General features: G+C 32.3%; 2 protein-coding genes across 3 annotated transcripts in view; both read left to right on the forward strand.

Moving 5' to 3' along the window:
* The window catches only part of LOC120781491, a 41,484-nt gene extending 28,532 nt beyond the window's left edge, over positions 1–12,952 (forward strand). Inside the window, exon 4 of the mRNA XM_040113716.1 lies at positions 12,584–12,952. Coding sequence (XP_039969650.1) covers positions 12,584–12,952 — 369 coding nt within the window. The remainder of the gene's footprint in view (positions 1–12,583) is intronic.
* A 4,216-nt stretch (positions 12,953–17,168) lies between these two features.
* LOC120781704 overlaps positions 17,169–18,471 on the forward strand; it is a 134,518-nt gene continuing 133,215 nt past the window's right edge. The window contains exon 1 of one of the 2 annotated variants that reach the window (XM_040113931.1): positions 17,169–17,187. The gene's annotated coding sequence lies outside the window, so the exon portion shown is untranslated. The remainder of the gene's footprint in view (positions 17,188–18,471) is intronic. The other variant, XM_040113930.1, reaches the window with a different exon arrangement.

The raw sequence follows: 18,471 nt of genomic DNA on the forward strand, positions 1-18,471 counted from the left end.
TTGGTAATACTTCGTTCAGTTACATGTACTAATGATTTTTTACCTATTTAATATAATGTATTCTTGTATGTTTATCTTACACTAAATCAGAGAATTATAAAAAATATGACATTGATCTTAATAAAAAAAAAGAGATAGAGGGAGAAGATATATAGTAAGATTTTGGCAGTTTGGTTAATATTCATACAAAAGTGGATACTGACACGCCTCTATGGAAATTTTTAAATCATACAACAATGTCCGTGGTTATAGGTTTTTTATTAAAATATTTTAGAAAATAAAATAATATTGTTAAATACTTGACACAAATATATTTACTTAAAAAGTATTTGTCGCTTTTTAAAAATTATAATACATACATATATCAACGGTATGAAGCTGATTGTGCCGCAATGCTATCGTCCGAATTGTAGGGAAAGGAAAATCAACGCTAGGTGGCGCCAGAGTCGAATTCTTTTTAAATGTAATATATCGATCTGATATTGTTATTGTAATATTTATAACGGTTACTAAAAGATTTTTTTGTGAATTTTCGGATACATGTAGTACATACTTACCATTTATTTTTATTTAAAACATCTACTGGTTTAGTTTTGATGAAATAATTGGTCTATAATCCATCTAGAATTGACAAATATGAACAGCTGAAATTAACTTATTGGTCTAATGTCACAACTCGCCTCGAATGTTTAGCTTTGAACAATCCAACAATCTTGTATGGCTTTAATGGCATTTGCTGGTTCAATATGTTGAAATAATGTATACCTTTTACCACGCATTCGAAGTTTTCAGGCGTTGCGCATATTTGGCAACACTTTATAACAGAACTTTTTGTTTATTGTTAATGTGCTTCTTTATTTTTCTTAATAATGTTTCTTACAAATTTATAGTACGCATAGTGGAGTATGCTGAGTATCTCATTCGAAGCCGTAATATAAAAAAAAATTATTCCATAAAATAAAGACCCATGGAAACGACCCAGTATGTATTAATTTGAAATGTACATATACAATGCGGGACTGAGAAGAAAAGTTCAACTCAATATTTACCGTAGGTATAAGCGCGCCTAGAGAATATGGCTTAAGATTATGATGCTTCGGATTTCGAGAAGGCTTCCAATATAATTAAATTCATTTTACTTATTGGAATTTCTGCATTAAGTTGGATTAAGCCTAAACACTTAAAACAATTCCTAAATATCGTAAAACATGAAATGTCTTTCGAAGAAATTTTAATTATTCTATTTCGGGAACAATCAATAACTAGTAGAATTCCTACCAGTTGAAAGTAAGATTACAAGTGGTGTATATTATTATTATTTTTAAGCTCTTATAATGGAAGAAAATCTAGAAAACTTAGCGTTTAAAACTTCAGAGAGTACAAAGGCATAAACAATTTCTCTTCAATTGGACTGTAATGGGCGGGGCATTTGCAAGTTATATTATACCTCACGCTGTTTGAAATTGAATTAAATCAATTACTTTAGATTATATAAATCAGATACCTATATAGATGACGGTGTAGAACTTAGCTTAAGTCATGGAAACTCTCTTTTGAAACTGTTCGAAATCAGACTGAAGTTGTTTAAGTCTCTAGATGTCCATTGGAAGAAGCTGTGAACCAACGATTGGCATTATGCAGAAAATACCTAATGAAATTAAGTGTCTTATTATTCTTCTAATAATGTGGTCTTATGTTAAAAATTAATTAATTTTTTAGTACATCCACAAGCACCCAAACATATTGTCGATTTTATTTAAAACGTAATGTGACTTGGATTTATCAGACACTCATATATCAGTTTAAGCGCAAATTTCTTAAATAGTCTCGCTTAATTTCATAGTTGGTTTAAAAATTAGTAATGTCAGTGTATACCATCCAACAATTCTAACATAAAAAAATATAGTGTAGTATATATAGAAAGTATGTAGTATAATATGATTAAACTCAAATAAAAATATTTCCACCTCTTTAATTCTTGAAGACTGAGTTTTCTTCAAGAGAAAAGAGAAGTCTGAGTTTATAATGCTCGGTTGCACACAGGGCCGGCCTGAGACAATTCACCACCCTAGGCACGTGACAAATTCTTCACCGCTTCTTAGCCTATTTTGCCTTAACAAAAAAGTTTCCAACTTTTAAACATTATTCACGTATTTAACAATACTCATTTTGTTGTTTATAGTACAATACTTATTGCAGTTAGTAGGGTTCAACGCTGCCGTCTGTCATACATCGTTTCATATTCAATAAATATTGTTAAATTTTGAAACTGGTTTGATAAAAATCAGCTAGAGCTATTAAATAAAGACTATGTTAATCACAAGAATTTATAACATTGATGTTACTATCAATTATATTTCAAATTTTAAAATTTTTGAAAAATTAATTTAAATAGTTTTAGTTGTTAAATGGTGTTATAGCTACACCAGTTTAAACCAGCGGCTCCGCTCGCTCTTTGTTGTGAAGGATATCATATGGAATAGTTAAATTGGCAATCTACATTTGTTATTGACATCGTAAATCACTTAAGGAATAGTACATACATAAATATGTATGATGTAACATCTTCACAGTCTCTGCATCTGCATCGTATATCGTTTCACATATATGTATACATATGCTTCTTGTTATAGTGAATAACAGTACAGAAGTAGAGCAGAAGAGGACGCGTCTCACGCCCTATATGGAAATGTTTTGTCCAACATTCATCGAATGTAATTGCAGAATCGACAGCTAAAATCCAGATACTACACTTAAGAACTACTTCTCAAACTCATCGGTATTCAGTTACATCTATATGTAACTGTAATTCATATGTATGTGTATGTATACAAAAGCCACTGTACCCTGCCAGTAGCTGTCTGATGTTATTTTGAATTTTTGAAGTAAAAAAAATATTGTAATGATTTTTACAAGAATATTGAACACATGCTTATGTTTTGAAATATAATTTTTTATTTATCAATTGTTGTGACTTTTAACATAAAACGATAGAAAGTAGAAAGAAGCTATGCCATCACAATTTTCAGCCAAATCGGTTCCGCCGTTCTTGAGTTATATATATAGACATAAAATGCGAAATTGAGGGTGATTTTGCAAATTTTGATTTTTTCCAGGACTAAAGGAATATCCGTACAAATTTTCATGTCTTTCCGTGCTGTGGTTCGGGCGTAATGCGCGAACATACAAAAAAGGCGTTTAATTTTTAGATAAGTTTAGTAGTTAGATTTGCCTAAACTCATAACGCTACATGCAGGTTTATGCAATATAAAGGGTGAGATTTAAATTAATTGAGTTTTAATGAATTACCTCTCCAACCAAATATGGCCCAAGAGTAAATTTCATGTACATATATACCATACATACACATACATATCTATACACACATATATATATATATATATATATATGTATATATGTATATGTTTTTATGCCAACATTTTCTCCATATCATCGATCAAATTAGCAGCCTTTGCTACACAAAGCTCTGCATATTTACGAATTTATGAAGTTTATATTTACATGCGTGTATGTACATACGTACATACATAGAGATAAATAGATGAGCACATGGACATTAGTATATATATACATATGGTTCGAAATTTCATTGGTTAAAGTAATCGCGGAATTCATATCCACATATATGTATAGCTGCGGATTCAGAGGAGAGAAATGGGGGAAATTTAAGGGCTATGACTTATTAGTAATTTGTCTACTCTGAAAAAATATAAATTAACAGAAATCCAGAATCAATCCATTGCTAAATTTGAAGCGACGCGGCTTGAAAGAGTACTTGAAATAGATGCTACATTCAGCTCCATCTATGATATGTTCGATTGATACATTCTCCACGGTTTATTCTGCAAGTTTTCTAACATAGAAAAATTAGTAACTGGAAAAATAAGGAAACATCCGGAAAAGCAACGATACTCATCGCAGCCGTGTGCAAAATTGAATTTATAATTGGGATTTTTTGCACATGCGATATTCTATCTCTAACTCATTCTCTCAGCGTGATTCTTTCTGAAACGATCGCTCTGGCAGAGGCATCAAATATGATAAATACGTTGGTTAAAAGTATGTTGTTCAAAACCAAAGAAATGGAAAATCTTATTGACTGCTTGATAGATAGATTCAAAGGCCTTTTGGATAATGACAACGTGGTGCAACGTTTGAAGCTCAAAGGTGAACGTGATCAATGGCAGTGCCATTGGGGACAGAAGCAAAAGTGAAAAGACAGCAAGTTACCGACTTCTGCTTTGGAAACGTTGAAGAACTGCGATGTAGACCTACTTATATCCTAGAATTCATAGTTTTATTCGCATATTCTGCACACTTCCTCTGACGAACGCGAGCTCTGAACACTCCTTTTTGACACTTCGTCGCATGAAAACTTTACTGAGAACGAACATTCTTCATGATAGATTGATCAGCCTGGAGTTGCTGCACACTTATCATGACAATGAAGCCACTGCAGAAGAAGTTCTCGAAAGATTCTCAAAACTTGGCCCACATCGTTTTCTTTTGCGACTTTCTTCTATCCAATACACGAACTGACTACAGTGTTATACATTATAATTGAGCATGTCACCCGCACGTTTCGATGTACGAGTATAATGTGTTTTTTCATTTAGCAGAATATGACATTAGAAGGACGATTTGAAAATTTTCCACCATGATATTAAACTGAATAAAGACTGCTATATTTAATATAATAATTTTTGGTGGATCACACACAATTTGTCAATCGCTTAAAAATGCATGTCGTTGAGAAAATGTTAAAAAAAATACGAAAGTTGTGCTTCGAAACACGTCTTAGAAATCGTGACAGGTGGTGAATCGTGGACTTACTCGTATGAGCACGAAAGCAACATCAATTTCAAGAGGAATGAAATCTAAATAAAGTTGTTCGCGTACGAAGCATTTCCAAGCAGTTGGTTGTCTGTTTATTTGGAACGATTGGACATGTCGCAATCATACCACTATAGACTCCCAAACAATTGGTTGCCACTTTTGTTGGAAAGACTAGACATATCGTAACCATACTAATATAGGCTAGCATAAAAGCTCTTAAAAATGAGAAAACAGCAGAAAAGTAAGTTCTAAGTGAAAAACCAAATGCCCAAGACGGATCACTCTTCACAACGACAATGCGAGTTCTCACTGATCGGCTGAAATAACTGCATTATTGAACACTCAAAACTGTAAAATTCTTACTTCTCACGAATGATTTTCTTTTATTCCCGTACGTAAAAGACGCCTGACGAGACGGTTGATGTGTTCAGAAAGCATGTTTTTGAGATACCTCAAACAGTGTGCTAAAAGATTTTCGACAATTGCTTAAAAGCAGAAGTGTATAGATATTAATGCAGAATATTTTAAATAAAAAGTATACAATATGTTGCAACACAGTATTATAGATTTGTTCACCTAACAATTGCATGCATCACCTAAAACTAATCGAGATAGATATGGAGCTATATACATACAAATACTATATATGTATAAATGATTTAGGATGCAGGAAGTTTGCAAGTCGGAATATTGCTACATCCATAAAATGCCACTAACCAAAATTGATAAAATGCCATAACTAAGCTTCACAATACTATTATTTTATAAGTGTCCATCACGCATCGTGCGAGTGTATAAAATTTTATTTGTTCATTCGTATAACGCATCATCATGTTGTCATCTTTCCATACTATGAAAGACTTACACCTGTGTACTTAGATAATATTTACAAAACTTTTCAATAATTATTACATTTTTAAAATGTCTGTTGCCAGTAGAGGTATACAAACTCTTGGAAGGACGCATATGTATATTCGTTTTTATCCTCTTGCAACCAGTTGCTACAGAGTATTATAGTATTGTTCACCTAACGTTTGTTAGGATCACACATAAGTATTGGCACAGCAACCATTTTGTATTTTTCGGCTATTTTAAAAGCAGACTAATAAGTTATTTAGTGTAAATATATTTTCCCTTGTTAAATCCATTCATTAACTACCACATACACAAATTTTTTTATAATAATTCATTTTTAATTATACTTTTTAATTCACATTCATAAAAAATAAGCAATTTCTACGACACAAAAGTATTGGCACTCTCAGTAAATTATAAAGAAAAAAAACTTTATCCAATTTAATTAGTATTTGGTGGGTAGTCCATTTTGCTTGATTACAGCTTCCAGACGTCTTTGCATGGAATATACTAGTTTTTGGGTTGTTTGCTGGGTTATTTTGTGCCATTCCTCTAACAAAGCCTGCTTCAACTCCAGTTTGTTTGCAAACTGCCCGCTTTCTCACCCGCCTTTCCAACTCCTCCCACATATGTTCAATTGGGTTGAGGTCTGGAGATTGTGGTGGATGGGGCAAGACGTGTGCGGTGTTATAAGTTAACCACATTCTTACAATATGGGCCGAATGCTTCGGGTCATTGTCTTGCTGAAATGTGAATGATCAGGATGACGAGAAAAGTTGAAGTCCGTTTGACTGTCTGTCCGTCTATGCAAGCTGTAGCTTGAGTAAAAATTGAAATATCTTAATGAAATTCCGTATGTGGGTTCATTAGTACAAAAAAAATTTCGCAATAACCGAAAACATATCAACTGCCATAACTAAATACCTAATTAATATATTAAACTGCAGTTTGGCACAGGGGATCGCAGGACCCAGGGACATCTGTGGGAGAAAATTTTTTAAAAAGAGGGCGTGGCCCCGCCTTCTAATAAGTTAAATGTGCTTATCTCCTAAACCACTAAAGCTACAGCAACCAAATTTGCCGCACTAGAATATTATAAGAATTTCTACCAACAATGTGAAAATAGATGAAATCGGAATATAACCCGCTCACTCCCCATATAACGGTACTGTTCAAAACTACTAAAAGTGCAATAAATCAATAACTAAATACGCCAGAAACATTAAATTTCACCTCCGAGATGGTATGAGAGGGCTTTATGGGAGCTAGTGTAAAAATTTGACGATGGGCGTAGCATCGCCCACTTTTTGATGAAATCACATATCTCGAGAACCGAAACTTAATTTAGTGCATTGCGTTTTCTTTATATTCCTATGTCATAATGTGAAAATGGGCGAAATCGGACTACAACCATGCCTTTTTCCCATACAACACAATTTTAAATTCCACTTGATTCTTTCACTTTCCAGTACACAAACCTAGAAGTAATGAATTTGCGTGCCACCTTTTGACCAAAAAATTTCCAAATCTAATCAAAACTGTTCAAGACCCTAGGTACCGAATATGTGAACCCCAGTATCTATAGTTGACTTTTGACCGAAAACATCGGTCAATGTGTGAGATATACAGTACAATTGAAATTTAGAGAGGATCTCTTCCTGACAATAGTAATTCTGTGTATCAAAAATCGCTTGAATCTGGTCAATACTTCCCTGAGCCCCCATATACCTAATATAAAGATTTTTGAAATTCCAGGAGACTTTATGCTGGATATATCCGCCAATATTTGAGTTATCTCAATGAAAATTTCAGAATATATTTTACACGTAGCACGTCCTAAAACGGATACAATTGGGCGAAAACTTGACCCAGTCCCCATATAACTATTACCAGGATGTTCGATCATCCGGCTGAATTTGTATAATAACTACGTAGAATAAAATGTTCGGTTGAACCCGATCTTAAGCCTTTCGTACTTGTTCAATTTGATTTATTGAACCGCAAAAGTATAATTTTTTCTTTTAAAAAGATTGGTTTGAAATTTCTGTTGCCAAAAATTACATTTCCGCACACGGAAATATATTGACATGACTGCTTAAAAAAATTAAGTGGCTCCTTAAGTAATTAACATAAAGTTATCTAGTGAGTGTGGTGTAAAAAGCCTACCGCAATAAGAATTATGTTAAAGAATAATAAGAACAATTTTCAATTTAATGACTAGCATATTTTTAAAAGTGGACCAGCTAAGTACTCGCATTCCAGCATTGGCATAAACACTCAAATAAAAGCTTTTATGTAAATTCATGAAAAAGAAAAATGGGCAAACTCGTTTTGCCGAAGAAGTCTAATTGAGCCGCCTAAAACCATCAAAATAATACCAAGAATAAGGTAAAATAATGTTTTATATAGAGTTACGGGTGTGTATATGTACATACATACGTACAACACTTCATACAAATTGTACATGTGGTTAAAATTCCATTCAACACCTCGAAGCGTTCTACAATATTTGCTTAGCTGGTTGCTATCTATGTTTTGGATGAGTACACTGAACGCCTAAGGTGCGGGCGCGGCTTTACATTTGCGTCAGCTTTGGAGACATATGTTTGCAATTGTCATCGTTTGCTGTTTTGTTATTTCCTCTCAGCTATTTTCGCTATCGCATGTTGTCTTTTTCCTAGCTTGTGCGACAAACAAATGAACCCACTTCCAGGCCACTAAGTGTAGGTTAGGTTTTACAAAGCTCAGGAAGGGGATGGGGTGAGTCATTTTATCGTCTGATAGAGTAAGATGAATACGTTGCTAAAATTTTAAATACTCGTATCCATGGCAATGACGCAACTTCAGATGAGGAAGCTATCGACTTAAACGGTTTGTCCGTTGATTCGTTCATTATTTTGTTTGCCTTTATAATTACATGAGTAGCGAAATGGAACTGCCGCCAACTTACTTTAAGCGTATGTGTATCCATTACTATGCAACAGCAACGTGATGAACTGAAAGAGGCACACCGAATATTGCAGATCAATAGTATCATAAGGAATTCTGAACGTAACTTCAAGGCTAAATGTTAGTGAATGAATGAGGAGCCACTTAATTTCTATTTGAGTTTTAAACATTTCAAGCAACTTAAAACCCTTTCGAATGCATTCAAGACGAGATGGCAGAGCGGCGGACAACCCTGCAAAATGCAGATAGTCCAAAATAGATAAATAAGCGTATGCACAGACGGGTATGGATTCTCTTTAGTAATATCATGTGTGCAAACACTTGTACGTTTCACATTAGTCAAACGGAGGAAAGAAGTTCAGCAGTGTTAAGTAGTCAAAGTGGTCGCCCGAATTTAATATCACGGTCGCGTTCGAACGTTTTTAAAAAGTTAGTACCGAGTTTATCCTAAAGAAATTAAAGACTAAATTAAAGAATCAGACTAACTTTCACTTTATTAATTATAATAAATGGAGTTACTATTGCAATGAATTATTGCTTACAAATCACAAATATGGTATCATATTACAATTTTACTGATTTCCGGTTGTGCTATTTATTTCATTAAGAAATTCAGCAAATTTATCAGTTTTACTGTTTGTTACTGGCTTATTTATATATGTAACTACTCCCCCTTTCAGATTAGAATTCTTCTGAATTTTTTTTTTATGTTATTTTTATATATTTGTGTTTTTTGATAAGGACAGTAGCTACTAACAGAATTATAATTATGCTTAATATGTTACAAATATGTGATACATTCGTATGCATTTTCAATTTAAAAATGTTTTCTATATTTGATTTATGTTCTTCTTCAATTTCGTCAAAAGCAATTTTTTTCGTGAAATTCTGACTGTCTTTATATTTTACGGTTACAATATTTTCTTTTATATCTTCAACAAAATTTTAAAAATAATAGTCATTAATTTTAATTGAACAATTATTAAACCTTTTTACATAGTTTCCACTTATTAATGGTAGTTCTTGATTACATGTATTATTAATTTTTAAAACGTTTGCATTTGTTTTTATATTTAGTTGTATTATTTCGAGTTCTTTAAATTATACAAGATTACAATTATTTTTTAAAATACGATGTTTGCTTGTTTTCATTTGTTCTAATAATTTATTATCTTGAAATATCAATGTTTTATTTCTGTTAATAAATATTTCCTCTATTTTTGCATCTATGTATTTCATTATTTTCTCTATTAGGTATTGGGATAATTTTTTTTATTTGTACATCTTCAAAATTTTTTTGGTATTTTTATTCCAAATACAGAAATGTATTATTTAAAATTAGTGTTCCTAGTTGTAGATATTTTAGATTATTATAACCGATATTATATTTTACAATTTCTTCATTAGTTAAAATATTCGGGTGTATTATCCCATATTTAGCGGACACAACATTTTCTTGTATATGTTCAACTTTACTTTTTAACAACTGAATTTTGGTGTATTGATCTAAATATAAAGTTTGTTTGTATTCATCATATATAAGCTTATTTATCGAATTAAGCTCTTTTTCAATTTTTACTCTGTCACTTTTAATAATTTCTTTTAAGTGTTCAATAGCTGATGAGAAATAATAGTTTATTTTAATTTGTTCGTTAAATGAGTCATTCGTTTGTAAAAGGTATGTTTGTATATTTTGTCTGGTGTCTTCGTCCATTGTACCAAAAAGCCATTTTGACATACTGCCAATTGCATTAATCAGTCCTCTTTTATTTCTAGCTCTAACTGTCATAAGTGTTAGTAGTTTATTCCTTATATCTAACAACTCTCTTTGCAATATTTCTTTATTCTCTAATTTCATCAAAATTATATTATCGGTCATAGCATTAATAATATTTTCTAATTGCTGAATGTCAATAATATGTAGCATTATATCGCTATCTTTTGGTATTGCTTGATCTCTAATCTGTAAATCTATGAATCCGTTTTGTTCCTTTATTTCTGTCAAATCTATTGTCACGTCACCATGTTGTGTCGTTAAAGTTATTACCGTCCGCACTATCCAAATCCGTAAATTTTAAAGGTCTTTTTATATTGGAAGAATGAATATTTTCTAACTTTTCTTTCTTGTATCTAGGTTGTTCCTTATGTCTAACAGCTTTATAATTTTTTATAAATCCTTCTTCTCTCTTTTCCTCATAGTTTTCTTTTTTCTGATTTAATTTATTTATAATTTTATTCTTTGCTGCTATTAAATTGTTTTTTATTATTTCTAAATCTACTTCATTATGCTGTACCTTATTTGGTGTACATTTTATTGTTGAGTGACATCTTTCATTATAACTTCTAATTGCTTTTTATATAAATTGTTTCATTGATAACCCTTTATTTAGTTTATACAGTCAAACCTGGATAAGTGAGAACTGAATTAGTGAGAAAACTCTATAAGTGAGAGTAATAGCTAGGACCCGTCATTTTAAGCTTCCAAAACCTCTATTAGTGAGAAACAAAAACCTCTGTAAGAGAGAGTCCTTTTGTCTCATAGACCTCCGTAAGTGAGACTGCTACTTATCTGGACTCTATAAGTGAGAGACGAACTTTATTTACAAGTTTAACATCTGCAATTTTATGACTCATTCTTAACTTTTGTGAAACTTCCGACCATTGTTTTGTATTGTTTTCTCATCAATATTGTACCTATTCTTTTTCGTGGAACTAAAAATGTTATTACTCTATGGCATTCCGACCATTGTTTTGTATTGTTTTCTCACCAATATTGTACCTATTCTTTTTCGTGAAACTAAAAATGTTATTACTCTATGGCATTCTTCTTCATTCTGGACACGTGTGCCTGTTTACCGTCCTGTTTGTCGGACTTACTCAGTTTATAGTTATCAATTGCGAAGGAAAGTTCTGCTCTGCATCATGTGAAAACGAAAAATAAAAGTACTGTCATTAAGTGATAAACGTAAAATAGTGAATGCGTTCGAATCCGGAAAATCGCGGAATGAAATTCAGAGTGAATGGAAATATTAAGAGGAGTAGAGTTTCCGAATTTCCCAATATCGAGAAGTGCCTTTTGGAATGGATAAAACAAACTCTCGATAAAAACATTCCCATAGATGGACCTTTGTTAAAAGAAAAATCAAAAGAGTTTGCTTTAAAACTGGGAATCCAGAACTTTTCCGCTAGCAACGGCTGGTTAGAGGGTTTTGAAAGGCGTCATGATATAGCTTTCAAAAAAGCAACTGGGGAATGTAAATCTGTGGACCAAAGTGTATGCAACCACTGGACTGAAGATCTGTTAAATCTTGTAGAAGGGTATGAACTAGACGATATTTACAACGCGGATGAAACTGCCTTGTTTTTCAAGTGCCTTCCGGACAAAACATTTACGTCTAAAGGCGAAAAATGCCATAGAGGAAAACAAAGTAAGGAACGCCTTACACTTCTCCAGTGTGTAAACATGAGTGGTACGGACAAACTTCCACTTCTCATCAAAATCAAAGCGACCTAGATGTTTTAAAGGTGTCAAGACTCTTCCCGTTGATTATGCCAATAATACAAAGGCTTGGATGACCAAGACATTATTTAAAGATTGGCTGAAAAAAGTTGACAGACAAATAAAGATAAAACGAAAAAAATTGTGTTATTCATTGACAACTGTGCTGCTCATACGAACTTACCAACACTTGCAAACGTAAAAGTAATGTTTTTACCTGCTAACACCACTAGTAAACTTCAAACATTAGATCAAGGCATCATTCACACTTTTAAACGCTTTTATCGAAGAGAAGTCGTTAAACATGTTCTTAAGAATCTGGAAGAAAACAGTAGCCCTGACATTAACGTACTTCTAGCTATGGAATTTGCTAGAAAAGCATGGTACTTAGTAAGTGACGTAACTGTTAAAAACTGCTTCAAGAAAGCTGGGTTTTGGAAAAGTACAGATAAACAAGACCTGCCAGATGAAAATGATGTTGAAGTTGGACCTAACAAAGAGGAATGGTCTAAGCTTGTGTCTCACGAATCCAATATGTTAATGCCGAGCTTCGAAGATTTCGTTCAAATTGACGACGACATAACTACCGCTGGAGAACAAACCGTCGACGATATCGTTAAGAATTGTGCGGACACCTGTTTTGCTGGAAATGACAGTGAAGACGAGGCACAGATTTCAGAAACAGAAATAAAGATCATTCCAATGAAGCAAGCTTTAAGTACATTGGAGAAGGTCCATCAGTACTTTGAATACACGGCGGTTGTTTTTTTCACGATCTTCCTCTTTTACTAGGATTTGATGGTATCCTTTCGCTAAATCTAAAGTAGTAAAATATTGTGCTCTTCCTAATTTGTCTAAAATAGAATCAATGTTTGGAAGGGGTTTTTTGTCATCTATTGTAACCTCATTCAATTTTCTATAGTCTATTACAATTATGTATTACTTTTCACCTGAATTATCTATTTTTTTCGGCACTACTATTAACGGGCTTGAATATCTAGAGTGACTTTTTTTGGATTATTCCCTGCTCTTCCATTTCCTTAATTTGTTTTCTAACTTCAATTTCATGCTGAGGTGGATACCTATACAATTTTGAATTAATCTGCTGCTGCGATGTAGTTTTAATTTCATGTTGGTCAATTTATCACCGTCTTTAAATAATAATTTATTATATAACATCTTTTGAGCAATTTAATTATTTCTTTATTTTCTTTCTCATTTAAATGATCTAGGTTTAATCTCTCCAATTTTAACTCTACAGTTTCAAGATTACAAATTTGATTTAAGTCATTTAGTTTATTTAAAATCGTACTTTCTTTTCGGTTTAAAGCTATTTTCCCTTTTTCAATATCTATATACATACATATTGAGAAAAGTAAGCATGTCCATGCTTATTATAAAGTCATATTTTCGTCCTCTTAATAGTGTAACTTTCCATCTTGTTCTCGCGTTACTAGGTAAGTTAAATTCTTCTGGGTGCTAATGTATGTACCTCATAATTTATTTTATCCTCATTTGTAATTGTACTAAATGTTAAAGAGCTTTTCAATTTAATTTTTGGAAAATCTTCAATCTCGCTATTGATCAGGCTTAAACTAGCTCCTGTATCAATTAGTGCGATATAATTCTTTTTATTAATTTTAATTTTTATGTTAGGTAATGATTCCGAGGCTGGTTTATAAAAAAAATACTGTTATTAACTTCTTCTTCTCTTGCTATATCAGTTCGTGAAACTCCTACCTGGCCTTGCCTACTCGAGTATAAGCGATCTTGGCTATACTGCGAATTAGGGTGTCCTGCCAATTGAGGGCTTCATTGGATATTATCTATTTCCATCGGTTCGCCTTGGTTTTGCTTAAATTGATTATTTCGACCATAATTCTGTCTATATTGGTTGGATTGATTTTGACCAAAGTTTGGTTTATATTGATTTGGTTGATTTTGATTAAAATTTGGTCTAGGGTTCCCTACTGCTTGTGGTCTTTAAAAATTACCTGAATAGGGTTTATAATTACTATTAAATCTTCCACTATTATATTGTTTAAATTGGCCTGATGTATTATGTCTAATATCATTTTCGTATATTTGATTATATGAACCTTGATTTTCTCTATTTCTATAATTTGTATTATGTCTTTGTCCTCGATCCGGATACGTATTACTATATTTTTCCGCTGAGCTATCTCCTTATATTTTAAATTTCATGTATTCTGGCCTAATATTACTATCTTCAAATCTTCTACTTGCCATTATTCTCATTATTTCATTTAGGATCCCTTCTTTATAAATTTGATCTAGTAAGACTCCTTGAGTCATCTCCTTTACTGTATTTACTAACAAATTGTCCATGTTACTTAAGTCAATGTAACTGTCATCCCTATAGTAAACTGTCACTACGTCCGACTTATATTTAATATTTTGTATTTCTCTTATAAGTTCATTAATGGGACTTACCTTAAGATTCCCAATCTTCTTATACAGATGATGTGGCTCTACTTCGGGTCGATACCTCAGTTTAATGTTTCCTTTATCAGCTGACAGTTATCTGGTTGAGGTACATATATTGATGATTGTGGTTTTCGCCTCTCCCTGGATGGTCCTGTAGTACATATATTGTTCGCGTCACTTCCCTTTGTAGTTCTGTGTCGTTCGTTGTTGATAGTAGGTATTCGATGCTGCTGAAGAATGAATTTATTGAAATATCGCCTGTCCCCGTAAATATCGGCAGGTCGTTTACTGTTTTTATGAGTGCATGTCTGTTACTGTTGCTTCCTTCTGTCCGGCTTCTTAGTTCGAGGTAAGCTTGCCGCATTTGCTCCAACTGTTGCTCTCTGCGAGCAAGCTCCTCTACCAAGTTGACTGCCGCCATCTGAGTCTGTTCATGCTCCATTTTTCTCCTGCTATCGTAGGCTCGGTGCCTTGACGATTTAATTTTATTTAAATTTTAATGGTTTCGGTTACTTTACTTTATAAACTTTAACTTTTTGGTGAATTCACGCTCTTTCTGTTTTGAGACGTGTTCACTGCAAAAAACTTTTACAAAAACTTTTGTTTTTTTTTTTAAACTTGTTCTAGTGAATTAACGCCTTTTAATTTTTAAGGTCGTTTTCACTTCTGAACTTTTGGTTAAATTTTTCCTTTTACAATTATTGTTCACTGCACCCTCGGTGGTGTCGATTATTGCGTCTATCCGGATTGTTTTATATAGTTATTTATATTCTGGAGGGTCTGGTCAACTCCTGAGTTGGCTACAGAATCGCAGAATTAGTTTTGGGATTTATAAAAAACTTTTTGATATAACGATTTCCGGAGGGGAAAAAAATGTTTGCTGTTTCTCGAACACGGTTCGTATCACTGAATCTTTAATACTTTCTAAGGATCCTACCGACTGGGCCAATTTTATAGTATATCACGGTCGCGTTCGAACGTTTTTAAGAAGTTAGTACCGAGTTTACCCTAAAGAAATTGAACCAGGTGGTTTGGATATTGGAATCAGACTAACTTTCACTTTATTAATTATAATAATTGGAGTTACTATTGCAATGAATTATTGCTTAAAAATCATAAATACTTATTATACTTATTACATATGTTTTGCAAGAAAGTAAGTAGTAAAGCTTATACATAATATTTACTTAAATGCTGATTAAGGTAATAACCTCATAGCTTAATAGTTTATACAGATTCTCGGAAATATTGTTAATAAAATGATTTTGTTTTGTAACTTTTAATTTGATTTTTGCGATAGCAAAGGAAATGGTGTTATATTACAATTTTACTGATTTCCGGTTGTGCCATTTATTTCATTAAGAAATCCAGCAAATTTATCAATTTTACTGTTTGTTGCTGGCTTATTTATATATGTAACTCTCGCGCCTTAACAACACATTTGCTCGAAATTAAATCACAACTCTGAACCCCATTAGCGTGAATCTGGCGAATGCAGGTTTGTTGCATGCTTCTTTAAATACTACTACATTGGCCTAACGAATGGATACGCTTGCGCAGGTTGTTGAAATTGACTTTCACATGCTTTTTTTGTATATACACGAGTAAACTGTGGAACTATGGAGTAATTATTAACTTTTTATGTAAAATATAATTTACTAATTTGCTTATAGTCAATTGCATCCTATATTTTCCATTTTTACATCAACTAACAATTCACTAATTCGATTGTACACATTTATTTTACGTTATATAGTGCAAAAATGGTTTTATATAAATATTTTATTTATTCTATTTATTTAACAACAACTAAAGGTTTGCAAACTGTCAAATAATCAGTGTTAGCTTATCGACACCGAAATGAACTGAAAGAACAGATTTCACCCTAAATACAGGAATCAAAAATCTAGATAAATAGAATATAAAGAAATTATTACACTTAAATAAAATAAAAGTGTTTTATGCCTTATACGTAAATTTTATTTTCTCTAGAAGTTTTACAAACTACAATTGTTTCTCGAAAAAAATCTTTTTATTACCCGCCAATGGGGTGTGTCAAGTTTTTTTTTTTATGTAGAACAACTTTTTGCTTTGGCCGCGATGCAAAAAATGAACTCTGGTCGGTTTGCAAAATATATTAGTCTGGTAACACTGAATATTTGACAGTTTGTAACTCTTTTGATTTTGTTAATTAAAAATAATTAAACAATAAGTTGAATTAAAATTATTTTTCCATTATACAATATAATTAATATAAGGTGAAATTAATGTGTTGAATCGAATTAGTGAAGTGTTAGTGGATATAAAAGTGCAAAATATAAGTGTAAAATTAATTTTAAACGGGAGTATCTCGAAAACTATAAGGTTCCCGCTGCTATAACTACACATATTCTTGATCTGAAGAGTCCCCTGGGACTGTATTCTAAAGCCGAGCCAATCAAATAATCCAATATATATTTTAATTGTAATCTGAAGGAATGATTATGGAACTTACTAAGGCACTGATTCCTAAGCCTAATTCGACGCAGTATGTACTTTCGACGCATCGAAAATATTACTTTTTGCGAAAGTAATAAAAAGTAATGATTTAAAAACATTAAAACTATAAATTAAGTTACATTTGTTTATTTGCATATATTTACGAAACATATTTATGCATATTTTGAAATAATATTATTAAAAAAACTTTGCTAAATAAATTTGAAGTTTAACAGTTTTTATTAAAGAATTTAAAACTAAAGTATTCAGTACTTACGAAAATATTTTTTACAAACCCCAATATTCTAATCCTACGCTTTGTAAAAATATAATTTTATTTAACCTTTTAAATTGTATACCATTTCTTTGTTTGATTACTGTCTAACTAGCATCCGGAAATAAATGTTGGTATGGAACTGATCTAGTAACAATTTTTAAGTTATTTTATGGGCAGAAGGGAAAATCTACTGTTTTGAACAAATTAATTTTTGCAGAGAATTATTTCTCATATTATTTGGTGCAAGACTTGAGGGTGCTAAAGTAAATTTTAAAATAAGTAAAGAAGGGCCCAATGCTACCGAACATTTTATACTCTTGCAACTTGCAGGAACCAAAGCCTGGAAAATAGCTTCAATATATGTAAAATGGCTAACTTCATTAAGGTACCTTACATGCAATCACCAATCAAATGGTGTAAAGTTAGCCGTATTTTTAAAAATCCTGATATTCGTTATATGGGGGGTAGCTCAAGTTTTCGCCCAATTTATTTATTTTAGGCACAAAGGTATGAGTAAAACACGCTTTGCCATTTTCATTGATTTAACTCAAATATTGCCGATTAATGCATCATAAAGTTACCTAGAAGAATTTCAATTGTATATTCCATACATTAACCGATTTTTTCGGTCTAAAGTCAATAATACATACGGAAGTCAATATTTCCAGTATTTGGGGGCTTGAACAGTTTTGGTTGGATGTGGGTTATAGACTGATTTCACCCATTTTCGCATTATAATATAGGAATATGAGAATAATGTCACATAATAAATTTATCCGAAATCGGTCGTTCGGCTCTCAAAGTATGTAATTTCAAAAAAAATTTGGCGGGGCTACGCACATCGTTTAATTTTTAAATCGGCACCTCTTATACTGTCACAGAAGTAAAATTTTATGTCTCGAACGTATTTGGTTACTTATTGATTTATTGCGCTTTTAGTAGTATTGAACTGTACCGTTATATGTTGATTGAGTGAGATTGTCATCCGATTTCAGCCATTTTCACACCATTCTTATAATAATTGAGGTGGGTAAATTCGATTATTGAGCTTTAGTGGTTTAGGAGACATGCAGAAGGCGGGGCACGCATACTTTTTCAATACTTTTTT

This window comes from Bactrocera tryoni, unplaced genomic scaffold (assembly GCF_016617805.1).
Source record: "Bactrocera tryoni isolate S06 unplaced genomic scaffold, CSIRO_BtryS06_freeze2 scaffold_7, whole genome shotgun sequence".
Classification (NCBI taxonomy): Eukaryota; Metazoa; Arthropoda; class Insecta; order Diptera; family Tephritidae; genus Bactrocera; species Bactrocera tryoni.